Source organism: Talpa europaea (genome assembly GCF_964194135.1).
Source record: "Talpa europaea genome assembly, chromosome: 10".
Taxonomy (NCBI): Eukaryota; Metazoa; Chordata; class Mammalia; order Eulipotyphla; family Talpidae; genus Talpa; species Talpa europaea.
The window spans coordinates 18077815-18093932 of NC_140077.1; the positions used below are offsets into that span (position 1 = coordinate 18077815).

At 42.9% G+C, this 16118-nt stretch overlaps 1 protein-coding gene across 1 annotated transcript in view; it reads left to right on the top strand.

The window, feature by feature from the left end:
• The window catches only part of STN1 (STN1 subunit of CST complex), a gene marked incomplete at its 3' end in the record, with an annotated part of 29111 nt that extends 15128 nt beyond the window's left edge, over nt 1–13983 (top strand). Inside the window, exons 7-9 of the mRNA XM_084244647.1 lie at nt 5084–5206; nt 7817–7889; nt 13826–13983. Of these exons, the coding sequence (XP_084100773.1) occupies nt 5084–5206; nt 7817–7889; nt 13826–13983 (354 nt within the window). The remainder of the gene's footprint in view (nt 1–5083; nt 5207–7816; nt 7890–13825) is intronic.
• Nucleotides 13984–16118: the final 2135 nt, after the last annotated feature.

Consider the following 16118-nt stretch of genomic DNA (forward strand, 5'->3'; position numbering starts at 1 on the left):
AGGTCACTGACCACTAAGAATTTGAAATGAGATTGGACCTCCCTTTCCAAACTCCCCTTACTTAGCCTCATTAATCTTAATCTTTGGTTAGAAAGAAAGAGAATAGTCTAAGGATGGTGGTACTTCTTAGAACTTCTGGAGGTGGGTATTTAGTCTTAGCAGAATCCAGATGAAGGGAAGTAGAGGAGAAAAGGTAATTATCCATCTGGTACTTTATATTGATGAGCAAGATGATTCTGGCACTTCAAACAAAGGATTTGAATGACTTGTCTCTTTTTCAGAATAACATTAACCTGATGTGTTTTAGGAGTATAAGTAAAAACCAAGTAACATTCAGTCTGGTTTTTAAGTAGAAATTGTAAGGAACAGTTAAGTAATTTTTTATTTCTCCTGGAAAGAGTTGCCCCCTTTTTTTCCCCACCCCTGGAGTAACAGGTAAATTTATGCTGTTTGGTGTTTACTGTTTGCTTGGAATTAATTCCAAGAATTCTTAAGAATTGTTTGAGACTTTTGTTTTAAACTCTCTCTCCCACTGCACCTTTTAGGATATTTGTTGTAAAACGACTTACATTTATTTCATTTATTCCACCAGGGAGTGATCTCAGCTTAAATGTCACCTTCTTGCCCTCCCAGACCATTTGCTCTGAAGTCCCTCTGCTTCTTCCCTATGTTGTCACCCTATTTCTATATCTCATGACACTGGTATTAATTTTTTGCCTACCTATTCCTCTCCCAGAATTCAAATTCTATAAAATCAGACATCTTGTCTGTCTTATTCTTGGCTCTTTAGAGTCATGGCCTAAAACAGGTCTGTCATCATGTAGGTTCTCAATAATTATTTGTTAATAGAAGAATGAATGGTTTTTAAAATTGAAATAATTCCAATAATATCTAGTTAAAGATAAGTTTCCTTCCCATGCTCCCTCCTACTTCTTTCCCCAATAGGGAAATATCATTACTGGTCTCAGTGTCCTTCCAGAGATAGTATATGCATATATAAATTATAGTAATTGTATCCCTCACTTTTTATACAAATGGTAGTGTGCTAAATGCTACAGATCTTCCCCCATTTATGATGGGTCCTGTCCTGATAAACCCATCATAGGCTGACAGTGTCAAATAGCAAATGCATGCAATCCACCTAACCTACAAATACCACAGCTTAGCCTCTTCTGCCTTAAATTGCTCAGATGCTTGCAGTAGCCTATAGTGGGCAAAATCCTCTAACACACAAGCCCCTTTATGGAACGTTTCATGTAGATTATTGAATGTTGCACTGAAAGGGGAAGCCAGAATGGCCTGGGTTCCCAGCGCTAGCGTGCACCGGTGAAAGCACCCTGGACCTGAAGAATGAGGCATTGAGCTAAAATGAATTGCTGGAAGATGGGGATGTTGCAGTGACAGAGTCATCAGTTTTTCTCTTCTGATGAGGCTTCAGAATCTCGGGTAGGAGGTTGTTTGCCTTCTCGATCTCACAGCTGGCCGGTAGCTGCAGCTTGTTGCCACTCTCCAACACCACAAGTGTCACACCACATGTCACCAGTCCAGGAAAAGATCACAATTCAAATTTTGGCTTCTACTTAATGTACATCACTTTCACACCATCATAGAATTGAAAAATCTTAAGTGGAACTATCATATATCAGAGGCCACCTGTAGCATATTTATGGCTTATATTTTGAACAGCATGTCTTGTAGAGCCTTCCCTAGTAGAATATAGAGATTTACAATAATGTTTTGTTATATGTCTTGTTATTTAACCACTCTCTTCATTGCTGAGCCTTCAGATGTTTCACCAGGGCTGCTGGGGATACCTTCATTAGGTAATGTGTTGTTCTTGATGATTCTGGTGGAACAGATACTAGGTCCCCCACCCTGACCTCCTAGTCATGACCATTGCTTCTCAGTTTCATTCGTGAACCTAATTATCTCTTCCTGGCACCAGGCTTGTGTGCCCAGTGACCCACAATTTTATAGGCGGAGATGAGGGGTCAGGTTTCAGGAAACACCCAAGTGGAGAAGGTCACGACTGCCGCTTTGTTCCATGCCACCGGGGCCCCTAAACAGTCGCAGCTCCCCAGCTGTCTGCTGACAGCAAGATTGACCTTCCCATTTAATCATTTAGAGGAGGCTCGATGCCAACTTGGCTTCCTAAGATTTCCTGTCAGCATGTTTGGAAGGAAACTTTAAAGTTTAGCAAAAAACACATTCCTCCAGTGCACCAGCTCTTCTGCAGTAGCTACAATTAAGTAGCCAGAGCTGAGGACTCTTTGAAGACTATTCAGAAGGATCCATGGGGAACTTTTTGCACAAGAGCTTCTGGAAAATGCTTGGAGCAGAAACTTGTGTCAGCTCAGTGCTTTATGTACAAAGAAATGAATGTGGCACTTTACTTTTTTTGTCTTTGGAAACTATTTTCTGTCAGTTATGGATTATTCCTTCACCTAGCTCTGGTTGGGAGAGTTATTGACATTGAATTGAATTCTACATAATAAAACCCTGGGAGACTAAGGATGCTCTATCATGATGGTGAAACCCTAGATCCATTGGTACTCTCAGTTGTTATACAGATGATAGCTTAATGAAAACTAATTGTGGCAGTGTTCTAATTTCAAGGCAGGGGGAGGTTGGCTTTGAATGTCCCCCCCCCTTTTTTCCATAGTAGCCCTTCTTAGCAAATCCAGAAACATGATAAGCAGACCTTTCAAAACTATTGTTTCTTTGACAGCTGAATAAATGTTGAATTTGTTTGGGAGTGAAGACTATATATATTTCAGAGATCCACCCAGTTCCTGACCTGAGATGAGAGGTCTGCTGAGGCCCAGCTCGTTCAGCCAGTCTCTGTTTTGTCTCTGAGCAGTTTCGTTTTCCTGAGTTGGATGAGTTTGTCATGGCTCTTTAGAAAAAGACAAGAAAGACACAAATCCCAGGCCAGGAAAAAGTGGTTAGAGAGAAGATTGGAGGCTTTTCCCTTGAGACTGTGTCTTTATAGCCAGCAGGGAAATAGGTCCTCAGGTCAGTGGAGGCAAGTGGTGTTTGGGAAGGAAGCTTCACATACTGTCTCTATTTTCAGAGAACCTTTTCTGGTGGGTCCTTGGTTACAGCTGGAACTGTGCTTTTAATCTCACAGGCCTACACATTCTCTTATTGCTGCTTGATCTTATGAAATCTGCATCATCTTTTGGGGAGAACCAAAAATCACTTCTTTTTTGAATGATGTATAATCAAAATATATTAGCTTCAGGTATTCAACATGATGAGTTGATGTTTGTATACATTGAAGAATGATCACACCGAGTCTAGTTAACGTCTATCATCATATGTAGTTATGAAAAATTTTTTCCTGTGATGAGATCTTTTGAGATCTATAATATTAACAACTTTAAAATATACAAATCAGTATTATTAACTGTCATCGCCATGCTGGGCAGTATATCCCCGTGAAAATGACTGGTATAACATGGCAATCATTTCTAGTTAGTTCCTAGTTTAATTCTATCTCGGTAAGAAGTATAACCCTTGAGCCTTAGGATTCTTATATTAAATTGACTAAAGAATGTAAGTCTCCTTAGATTATAAAGATTAAGTAGTTGTAAAGCTCTGTGGGATTGCTATGTTTGGTCGATTGTGCTCCCTCTAAGTAAGAGCATTCATATATGAAATGGAAGTTGAACAGCATCGCTTGAGATCCCCAGAGTAAAAAGATGTGTGGCTGTAATTGCTACACATTCAGCTTCCTTTTCTGCCTGTAGGAGTCACCAAATAGTTCTTGGCCTCCCTTCAGAGAGGCTGTCATAATCTGAAGATGTTTATCCATTTTTAGGCTCTAATACTCTAATGACCAGCTTCTCCAGCTTGTTTTGTGAAGTGTGAAAATTTAGACAGTTCATTTAATTAAAAGCTTTAGACTCTGCTCTCCAACCCAAGAGGATGTGTTTGCAAAACTCACTCAGCTCTATTAGATTAAAGCAGTGCCTGTCAGGGAGGCCTTCAGGGATGGCACTGCCAGCCTTTGAGACCATTCGAAGGGTGCTTTCCTCTGCTGGTCACTTGGAGGAAATGTCACTGGCAGGTGTCCAGTACTCGCTTCATCTGTGGCTGCTGCCCAGTTAACCTTCACAGTGCCTCTCAGTAGAGGCAGCACTTTGCCTTCAAACACTTTTTTGGAAGCCACATTTCTTGGAGTTTGATCTTTTTAATAGCTGGACAGAATTTCTGTCACATTAGAAATAGATCTATACATAGAAGGACAATGGTGGTTCACCATTTTCCTTGTTTCCAGGGTGAACTAAAATGAAATAATAAGGATACAACCTCTAATTCATGACACAGATACTGTGTTGGTCACCCACTCTGTGCCTGGGAGGGGATGGCCAAGATGAACAACAGAGTTCCTCACTCCGGAAGCACACAGTGTAATAAATCATGGTGGAGCAGCTGAAGACTGGACTTCTTGGAATAAGAGCCAGGATGCCTGGAATCTCTCTCAGCAGACCCTTCTCTTAGGAAAGGAAAGAAATACTGAAATTGAAGTGCCCCACCCCTGAGTACAACAGAGGTTCTTCCTGGTGGTCTTGCTCCCTTCCAGTACCCCCTTCCGCCTTTGGCCTTGACAGTTCTCTGCATAGCTCTTGGCCTCTGTTGTCCCCCAATTAAAATAAGGAGACTGTTTAATATTTCTTGCTGGAACCACCAAATTATTTCAATGTATGTAAAATTCCTTGACTTCCTTAGGGAAAGGTTATATATAGTTACAATTTTAATGAAAAAAAATGTGCTAATATGAATACAGTGTTTTAGTTATATAAAAAAGCAAAGATGGTCGCTTTGATTTTTCCATTTTATATCATTGAATTTGTACTTAAAAAATATCACAACTAAGGCGTGAAATGGTTACCAAGGACTGTCCTGCCAGAGCAAACTTCCCAGTGTTCTTTAAATACTATCCTGCTAGGCTAGTGCATACCTGAATTTTTTTGACTCAGCAGATAAAAAGCCTGTTGGATGAATTCATAAACAAGTCAGTCTAGGGAGCTGCTCTCAGATGAGACGTGCTTGTTTTATCTTTTTCCTCTTCCTACAGGTGGATTTTAAGAATGATACCACATCCAAAGCCATTCATTGTATATTTAAGAATGCTATAAAGCTGCTGCAGGAAAAAGGACTCATTTTCCAGAAAGATGGTAGTTTTGAAAACCTGTACTATGTAAGAGACTTACAACTTAATTTTTGTTTTCTTTGTAGCTTCAATTACACGTGTGTGTGTGTGTGTGTGTGTATTAAGGATAATTTTTGTTTTTTAAAAAAGTCAATCATTGGGCTTCCCCTGGTGGCGCAGCGGTTGAGCGCTGGGCTGCGAGGCTGCCCACAGCCTCTGTAGTGCCGATTCTATTCCCGGCCACCGGTGAGGGTCCCACATGGCACGCAGAATTCTCCTGCCACACCTGTTGCTCCCCTCAGCAGTGTATTTTGTCAGTCTGCCTGTTCTGTTGCCCACTCTGGCTCTGGTGAATTCTCTCACCCTCCCGCTCTTCTGACTGTACCCAGTGCTTGTATAAATAAATAAATAAATCTTTTTTAAAAAAATCATTAAGGAGGTATATAAATTCAAGAGCAAAAGTCAACCCTATCTTTCCTCAAGTACCACTTGTAACAGCATATCATAGACATTTACAAATGCACACTTATATGTATATGTGCTGCTGTGGCTTTTTTGTTTACAAACCAGTATGATCATTCTCTAACTCAGAATTTCTTAACCTCAGCACTGTTTGGGCCAGGTGAGTCTGTTTTGGGCGGGTTACCCTATACATTGCAGGATGTTTAACTGCACCCCTGGCCTTCACCCACTAAATCTTATTAACAGCCCTCCCACTGGTAACAACCAGAAATTTCTCCAGGCATTGGCAACTGTCTCCTAGGACAGCTGGGTGCCACTGCTCTAAATAATGCTCAGCAACATTTCTGGGTGTCAGAATAGCCCATCACAGGCATCTCACCATTTTCTTATAAATCTGCCTCATTCTTTTTAACATCTGAATGGCATTCCACATTATAGGAACTTGCCATATGCTTTTAACCACTTCTTTCTGATGGGCATTTATATTGTTTCTAACTTGCTCTGACAATAGTATTGCTATTTTTGCACAACTGTCTTTGTGAACTTATATAAACTTTTCTATGAGATTGGCTGTTAAAAAAGGAATTGTTGGAGCAGAGGGCATGTGCATTTAAGTTTTTGGTCTGATTGTCTATCCAAAAGGCTGTACCTATTGACACTCCCATGGTGGGTTGGGGGTAGGAGAACAAGTGCTTGCTTGCCTAGACTCTCAGAGTTAAAGTTTCCCTCTCATTGTCGACCTTTAATATTGGAAGGGCCAAGCTGAAAATGGGTCTCATGACCGTTGGCATTGGTAGTGTTTTGTGGCTTCAGTAACCAGATTCTCCTAGAAACAGATCAGAACTCTGAGGAGCCCCAGAAGCCTCACTATTTACAGGCATGATTCCTGAGAAGTTTACCTTAATAGAACTTTTTCTTGGTGTTGATTTACTCTAGTGAGTCCCCGTTTTAGAGTTTTCAGAAGTTAGGATACTTTTAAAAGACTCTCTGAACAACTCTCAAAAGGGGTATTCCAGTCTGTTGCAGGGTGAGTGTGGTGTCCGTCCTCCTGGGATGAGGAGGCCTGATGGGTGCCTCGGCTCTGTGGGCTAGGAGAAGCTATGCTGGGCTGCGCACTTTAATCTGCTCCCAGTTACATCCCCCTGGGGGTGCCTCTGGGTCTGTAGAAAGCAACTGTTCTGAGGAGCAGCAGGACATGGCAGCGGTCCAGGGCGAGGTGTGGCAGGGCTGAGGCACTTCCTCCTGTGAATCAGGCTGAGCTGGAATGGGGTGATGGATCATTGATGACAATGCCTCTTCTCAGCAGAGCCATCTCCCTTTTCTGACTTCCCCTCCACCTCCTCCCTGGCCTTGTGGGTTTCTGTTTTCCTGAGGGCCTTGCCTCAGGGAAATAGTTACCATAGTCTCATAATAACTTGTGTTTGTCCAGCCTTTGCTGTCCAGCCTTCAGCTCTCCCCCACACCACGTCACTTAATCTTTATGGTAACCGTGTGAGTTGGGAGAAGGTAGGCGCTATCACTATCTTCTTTCTTAAATCTGGCCATTCTTTAAATCCAGTTAGACGAGCATTCCTGATAGATGAGTTTGTTTATGTGCTTCATTTTTCCCCCTTCTTTCCTCTTTTCCATCCTTCCTTACTCTTTTTCCCTTTCTTTTTTTATTGTTAGATTTACTATTAAAGACAAAACCCATTTGGTTTCTACTCTCCTCTTAACCTGAACTGGTTAAGAAAGGGACTAGTTATGTTTGTTCACCTTTGAGAACAGCAAGTGTTTCAGTGGATCAGCAAGATTTACTCTCTTCCTAGTTTTTCCTTAATTTTTAAATTTATTTTACTTTTTATTGTGGTTGGGAGAAGGAAGAAAATTAACCAGACACACAAGATTGGTGGCCAATCCCGTAAAAAAAGGGGACCTGAGGTGGAGGTCAGAAGCTATCACTTGTGTCTTCATCACAAATCTAACAACAAATAAGAAAATTTTGTGACTGTCTGATGAACATTTTAAAAAGAAAGTTGTTCCTTACAGAGTATGGAATTCCATAGGCTGACTATCAAAAACCACATTGTTGCTATAGGGATAATAATTGTTATGAAATCTTTAAGAACTGTCCTAAATAATAATTTGCAGGTCTGGATGATACAACCTCTGTGTTACTTAAGAACACTTTCTCTCCAAATTTCTTTTCCTGTTTAGGTAACCAGAGAAGACAAAGAACTGCACAGAAAGATCCACTGTATCATTCAAGAAGAGTGCCAGAAACCAAATCGTAAGTGCTGTAGTGGACAGGTGGTGCCTGGCATCTTCCCACTCAGAGAGCACTGGATGGAGAGTCAGGAAACTGGGGCTCCCCTGATCATCACTTGTAAACAGGTCTGATCAAGATGCCTGCACCTCTGAGCCCCGGGTTTCCCTTCTCTAAAGTGAGCGTTAGGTTTGCATGGCTTATCCGGACCTTGACTGCTCATAAGATTCAACCTTGGCACTTGTTTATATACACAGAGCTCAGATCCCAGCTCTGGGGATTCTGATTCACCTGGGAAAGGATAGGGGCTAGACAGGTGAGCTCCTCGAGTGATTCTGATATAGTGAGGTAAGCCACTAGGTTAGGACTTTTTAATGTCATCTGGTTGTCATGTTCTCTCTGAGTTGTTATTTCTTGTCCCATTCTTGCCCTTTATCATTGAACCCAAACCTGACATTTTCCTCTCATCTAACATTAAGCCCTTTGGTGTGGGGAGGAATGATTCTAGACACTACAGTTTATGAACAATATGATTCAGTCATCTTGGAATCTGCTAATTTGCAAAAGAAATGGTTTAGAAAATAATTGGTTTTAGTAGAGTTAGGTCAGCCCCTAGTGGTTGGAAATTTAAACTGTAGATGGTTTGACAAAAGTCATTACATGCATTTTCACATGAGTTTAGAAAGAGAAGAAAGCATTAATCCTATCTTTATCCTGTGTAAACTGACTAGTCTTTAAGGTGACATTTCATAGTTTACCTTTTGCAACCATATGCTAATGACAAATACTGGCAGGTGTCAACAAATGACATGCACAGGAAAGGGGAGATTTGCTAATAACCACAGGGTCCTTGTCCTGCTCTCCTTTTCTCCAGACTAGTTCACATCCAGGGCCTCCCTGGAGGCACAGGGGTTAAAGACACAGTACTGTCAAGCTATCGCCCACCACTGCAGTGTGAGTTTGATCCCCAGCTGGCCAGGGAGGTGACCCACATGGTGCAGCATACTTCTCCTGTCTCCCACGCTGCTCTCTTCAGCCGCTGCTCTCTTCAGCAGTGTATTTCAGTAGATCCACCTGTTCTGCTCCCCACTCTGTCTCTGGTGAATCCCCTCATCCCCCCACACGTCTGGTTTACACCACAATTCTTTTTTTTTTTTTTTAAAGAGGCATGTATTTATTTATTTGTTTGTTTGTTTGTTTGTTTGTTTGTTTATTTATACATGCACTGAGTACAGTCAGAAGCGTGGGAGGGTGAGAGAATTCACTAGAGCCAGAGCGGGGAGCAGAGCAGGCAGAAGGACCGAAGTACACTGCTGAGGGGAGCAGCAGGCGGCAGGAGAGGTCTGCGCGCCATGTAGGACCCTCCTCTGGTGGCCGGGGAGCAGCCGGGGATCGAACCAGCGCCGCAGAGGCCGCGGACAGCTTCGCAACCCAGTGCTCAACTGCTGCGCCACTGGGGAGGCCCCACAGTTCTTATATGTACAAATAAATACATCTTTTTTAAAAAGAGTATATTAAAAAAAAAAAAGAAGAAGAAGGTCACATCCAGTCCTTGCAGCCCATACATCCCCAAGGACCTGTGTGTTCCAGGCTGAATCAGTGGGTGGAGCTGGACAAGGTCTCTAGCCCTTGGGGGTATGGTATGCAGCTCTGCTTAGCCTTTAAGTACTGATGGGGTCAGATCCAAGAGGAGTGTGATAACAGATCTTAAACTAAATCCACCTACTTTTTTTTTTTTAAGGGTTAGACACATTTCCATTCTTTTTTTTTTTTTTTTTTTTTTAAGATTTATTTATTTATTTATTTATTTATACAAGCACTGGGTACAGTCAGAGGTGCGGGAGGGTGAGAGAATTCACCAGAGCAGAGCAGAGAGTAGAACAGGCAGAATGACAAAACACACTGCTGAGGGGAGCAGCAGGCAGCAGGAGAGGTCTGCCTGCCATGTGGGACCCTCACCCAGCAGCCGGGGATCGAACTGGTGCTGCAGAGGCTACGGGCAGCTTCACAACCCAGCGCTCAACCGCTGCACCACCCGGGAGGCCCTTAAATCCATCTATTATTTCCATGCAGAAAAATAAGGACAAGTGTCTTGTAGTTGGGGGGAAAACCTGTCTATCCACAATTTAAGGAACTTTTAAGAGCAGTGAAATGTGCTCTTATTATTCCTGCATTCGTCCTAATCTGGTGACCTGACCAGATTCTTCTTTTGACCTACACTTAGGAAAAGCACAGGTTGAAATAATCTTAGTTTCTGGTGAGGCAAATAAAAGCAGACTTCATTTCTTGAAAGAACTAAACAACTTCATTGGCCTTGAAGTCCGTAAGTGGGAAGTTTTATATTTGCATCTAACCACAGGCGAGCTCCTACTTTGGTGAGTCCATATATTAAGGTAGATAGGCTTTGCCCGCGGTCTGTAAATGGGAACTTCTAAAAATCATAAGCCAATCCCCTGAAACTAGTAAACTACTCTGAGATGAATTCTGGAGCAGGGTACCTGAGTTTGCCAATAAAAGTACCTCATAGGAATACCATTGGAATCTGCTGCAAAGGAAATATCAGCCTATACAGAGAATTCCTAAAATTCAACATTAACCAAAAAAATTTAAAAATGTGCAAAGGACTTGAATAGACATTTTTCTAGAAATATACAAAAGGCCAATAAACACATGAGAAAATGGTCAGAATCACTGATCACTAGGGAAATGCAAATCAAAACTAGAATAAAATACCTTCCATTAGGATGACTAGTGGAAAATAGAAAATAACTAGTGTTAGCATGGGTGTCAAGAAATTGGAACCCTTGTGCACTGTTAACGGGATTATCAAATGGTTCATCTACACTAGAAAACATTATTGGTTTCCCTGCTATCTGAAAGTAGAACTTCCTATTTGATATAAATCAAACCAGTTAAGAACATTCTACTTTTGGATAGCAGAGGAAACTTGAATTGCCATTACTCAAAAAAAAAAAAATTAATTGCTATATGATGTAACAATTCCACTTCTGAAATTTATCTTGATATTTGGGTCTGTTTTTGGCTTCTGATAACGAGGTATAGAATCAAATGAGGTGATTGCAGAAGTACTAGGAAAAACATGAGGCACGTGCACTGCTCTTTGAGATGTACCATAAGAGCTGTGTCTGCCTTTGGCTTTCGCGTTTGTCCCCTGCGCCATGTGCTAACCTCTGGAGAGCCACTTGCTGGCCTTCACCACTTTCACTGTTGGGGATAATTTCTCACAGAAAGAATCCGTATTCATGTCCCCCATGTTTCTGGAAAGTCACCTTGTGAATAGTCTTCCCAAATAACCCGGAACACAAAACAGCCTTTCTGAAGAAATTGTTTTAAGGCTTTGGGACAGTCAGCATCGTGGCTTTGGGTCCCATGTACACTCCTGAGTATTCCAACCCTTACAAAACTAAGAAAAAAACAAGTGGTGCTGAGGCTCCTGGCGTTCCCTCTACTGTGTGCAGGGCCACTTTGAGTGGAGCCCTTCCTTCCCTCCCTCCTCCTTCGCCCCTTCTCGGAAGAGCTTTAGAGCAGTGACTTGGTTATGTGCATCTTCATTGGGCCTGGATTGGATGGTGGGGTCCTAGTGGTTCTCCATGTAAGAAGCGCCTGTCACCCAGTGGAGGTGGCCCAGGTGACTGTCTTTCGCATTTTACAGAGGAGGAAACAAACCGAGAGGCAGCATCCCCTTGCCAGTTCTAGGGCCAGAACTTGGATCAGGCCTGTTGGACATGACTGAGCTCTCCACCCGGCACTCTCTACTCTCCCCCTTGCTCAGTGCTACCATGTAGTTAGGTGTTCAGGAAGTTTTTTTCAAATGAATGTTGAGAAAACAGCCTAAAACTGTGGATACCAGTGGAGGTGGTCTCATAACCCCAGTGGGAAGTTTCATAAGTTTCATCACCCCAGTGGGAAGGAGTAATGAGTGGATGTAGCCACTAGAGGGCAGAATTCAGCAAGTCTTTGTTAACCCAAGAGCACTGCCTCTGACCTCTGACCCTCAGAGCTGAGAGGATCTCAGAGAGACCCCACCCCTGCCCCCAGCCAGACTGAAATCTGAGGATGCAGTGTCTTGCCCAAGGCCACAAAGGTGCATCAAATCCCAAACCCAGGCTTCACCAAAAACACTGCCATCTGAGCACAACCATCAGTCACTGTGGGAGCAGCTTGTGTGCCAGGTCCTGGGACTGAATAGTGAGAAGCTGAGTCCAGCCCTGCTCTCGGCCTTTACAGTGACAACTGGGGAAGTTTGTCTATAGGAATGAGGTTTGACTTTGACGAGTACATTTTACATCACGACCCAGTAAATGATATAATTAAATGTACAGATAGATATAAGTTATATATGTATGTATATTTATATATAAAGTGTCACAAAATATACTTAAACTATAATGCAATTCATTCTGTAGTCTCCATTTCTAGCCTATCTTAGTCTGGTAAGAATGTTAATCACAATCCACCCAATTGATTTCCATAATCCTGTGACCTTGACCTTCAGCGTGCACACCACTATTCTAAATCATTGATTTCAGCCAGGAAAGAGGGTACTAACCCTAAACTTTTTTTTTTTATATTTTTATATTCCCCAAACAATTGCAACCCCTTTATTTTGACCCCAACCCCTCCCCCCCACACCCCCCTCCCCTCATTAAGTGTCTGCGGTTCATAGTTGTTTGTTGATTATGATTTTCACTTTCTTATAGATATTCATTTTTCTGGTCCCTTATTTAAGTTTTCTAGATTCCTGCTATGAGTGAGACCATCTGGTATTTTTCTTTTTCTTTCTGGCTTATTTCGCTGAGCATGATCCCTTCCAGCGCCATCCATGTTGCTGCAAATTGCATGTGTTTATCTTTTTTGAATGCTGAGTAATATTCCATGGTGTATATGTATCACATCTTCTTGATCCAGTCATCTATTTTTGGGCATTTGGGCTGTTTCCAAAGCTTAGCTATTGTAAATAGTGCTGCTATAAACATAGGGGTGCAGGTGCTCTTTGGAGTTGATGTTTCTGTGTCCTTTGGGTAAATACCTAGGAGTGGAATTGCTGGATCATATGGAAGCTCTATGTTTAGTAGGTCAAGAAATCTCCACACAGCTCTCCATAGTGGTTGGACCAGTTTGCACTCCCACCAACAGTGCAGGAGAATTCCTTTTTCTCCACAACCTCGCCAACATTTGTTGTTGCTAGTTTTTTTAATATGTGCCATTCTCACTGGTGTGAGATGGTATCTCATGGTAGTTTTGATTTGCATTTCCCTGATTACAAGTGATGTTGAACATTTTTTCATATGCCTGTTGGCCATTTGCATTTCCTCTTCAGAGAATAACCCTAAACTTTTATTACTGTATAACAAGTGGTGTTAGTTTGGGTGGAGGGAAAGAGTTTGTTAGAACCCAGTCATCACAGATGAGACTTGTAGGAAGCCTGGGCAGAAAGGTAGGAGAAGAGGACTTAGCTAGGAGTCCCTTCTTCACCATGGTGGTTCCATCAATCAAGACTTAAGGGACAGAATATGGAGGTGGCTCTAAAGTGGCTTTGCTATCAGTCTCAGGAAAGCTTGGATGGGAAGCTGGGTGTCCAGCACTGAATACAGGTACTTATACATGTAATTTCATGAGAGACAAAGTCATCAAACACTAAAAATCCAGCCTGTTATGGATATAAAATCATTGATCGGGGATTCTTGAAGGTTAAAGTCCTGCATCCCTGACAGTAGATTCATGTCACTGTGGTGAAATTAGGTGCCTGTGGACAGATTTGTTTTGTTTTTGCTGATCAGATCTTCCTGTACATCTCCAACCTAATATGCATAGAATTAACCTGGGGACCCTAATAAAATGTAGCCTCTGTTTCAAGAACTCTGGAGGGGGAGGACTGAGGCAGAGAGAGGGGTTCTCACAGGTGTGCCCAAGCTCAGCTAACCACCTCTTTCTTGCAGACATGGAGAAGGGCTGCCACTTCCTGCACATCTTGGCCTGTGCCCGCCTGAACCTAAGCCCCAGCCTGAGTGAAGCCGTGCTGCGGCAGGTGCTGGAGCTCCTGGAGGACCAGAGTGACATTGTCAGCACAGCAGAACACTGCTACATGGTGTTCTGAGGAGAGGCCAGGCCAGGGCGCAGAAAGGTCAGGCTCTGGTTTCGTGCATGGTGCAGGCTTACGGGTGTGGAGTCAAGTACTCCATAGTACTAAGAAGTCTGGCCAGTTAAGGGATGGAATTTGGCATAAATGCTCTAGGTTGCCTTCTTCTTACTATGTCCTTGGGGTAAAATGACCTTTGTTTCCAGCATGACATACAATAAAAACTTCTTTGTGGACCCCTGACTGGACTGGGCAGTGCTCATGGAGCAGCAGGGCAGAAATAGTGTTGCCTGAGTCAGTGGCATGAGGGACATTGAGTCGGGACACTGTGGGCTGCAACACTGAGGAGCTGGCAGCCAATTCACGCAGATCTACAATTACCTAAAACTTTAGTCTATCAGATACGCTCTTGTGGGCTTCATGGTGAAGACCCTCATGTCAGGGTCTAGGTCTTCCTGATGAGTGGCACCAACCTATTGTTTCTGTGTGGGGCAAGCACCAGCAGTGTCCTGACTTGTGGGGTGAATGCTATCTATAGACCCACCCAGAATTGGAATAAACAGATCTAAGGCACAGCAATATGCTTGTCCTTATTTTCCTTCTTAATCGAAAGCTTCTCATGAGTTTCCAAAGCTTCCCTCAAGTTACACTTGAGGACTGATGTGACTAATATATTGACTAGACACATTGTCTCTTAATGCCCCTACAGTTCCCAGCAGCCAATAGCCAGTGGCCTAGCAGACAGTAGAGGTTATTTTCAGGGTTAACTTTGAATGAGCAGGACATCCTGACACCATCCCAGACAGAATATGCCCAGACAGGTGATAGAGTCATGCTCTGGCTCAGAATAACAAGGTAAAGGGAAAAAATTTGAGGTATGTAGTAGGCTTGTCCTAACAGCAAAATGACAAATCCAGCCAGCAAAAGTAAATGTGGAGAGAGATTTGGAGTTAATTACAGTCTTTTCACAACAGACACATCTGCCTCTGTCTGCTGCCTTTGCTCTTGACGTAATAAGCTCATCATGGCCTGCAGCCCTGGAAAGTTGTGCTCTATGTGAAAATAGGGGTCGTTTTTACTCTCAGCTCCATCTGTCAAGCTGAGAGTTGGTACGAACAGATTGCTTCCTGTCGTGCGCTTCTCTGGCTTGATTCAAACCTCTGCCCGATTTCTAACAGCAGTTGCCCAGTCAACTGCCCTGTGACTTCTCTGTGCTCAGAGGGGCCCCTGTAGAAGCGGGTCCGCCTGACATGATATCCCAGCAGGCCTCTCTTAAGGTCAGTGGTTGTTCCACATTGAATATCCCTTAGCTGGTTGGAGCTGTCTAGGAAGGAGACTGCACTCAGGACAGATAAAGAGCCCATTTTTCAGTGCAGTGCCCCCCCACCCACATACCATCCACCCCCTTCTTGGACTTACCCAAGTAGATGATCGTGCAGGTGAATGCAAGGTGCCCATTGCTGTGTCATTTAGAATTCTTTTCACTGGGAAAAATATAGGCAAGCATTAATTATAGCATGTGCATATAATAAATTGCATGCAGTCATGAAATAATGGAGCAGGCAATGCTGTGTGACTATTCCCAAGAGATTTAGTGGGAAGGAAATTGAGTTACACATCTGTTTATGTAGTATAATACCATTGGTCTGAAACATCCCTGTGTGTAGATAAAAAATCAATCAAGATCAAGAGGAGAGATTCTTGGGCTTCAGAATACAATACCCTAATAAAATTAAATAAAACTCCCTGTGTGCATGTGCAGTATGTGTGTACGTACAGCTGTAAAAAGGTAGCACACACATACAGCTGACCCTCTTGCCTTCTCGAAATCCTTTCTGCCCTGGCTTTTAGGACACTACACTCTGGCTGCTCCTTTTCAGTCTCCTTTGCTCTGTCCTCCTGAGGGCTCAGGGTTCCCTTCCAGACCTTTTGTTTTCTCTGGTTTGCTCCCTTGGAGATGGATCTCAACCAGTTTTGTGACTTGCACCCTTTATGTGTGGACAAACTCTGGTTTGGGTCCAATTTGGGCTTATTCTGAACACCAGACCTCTGCATTCAACTTCCTGCTGATATTTCCACTTAGATATCTCCTGGACATCACCTTGTGCCTGTAAACCAGGCACCCCCTTTTGAAGTTTTCTCTGATTCAGGAG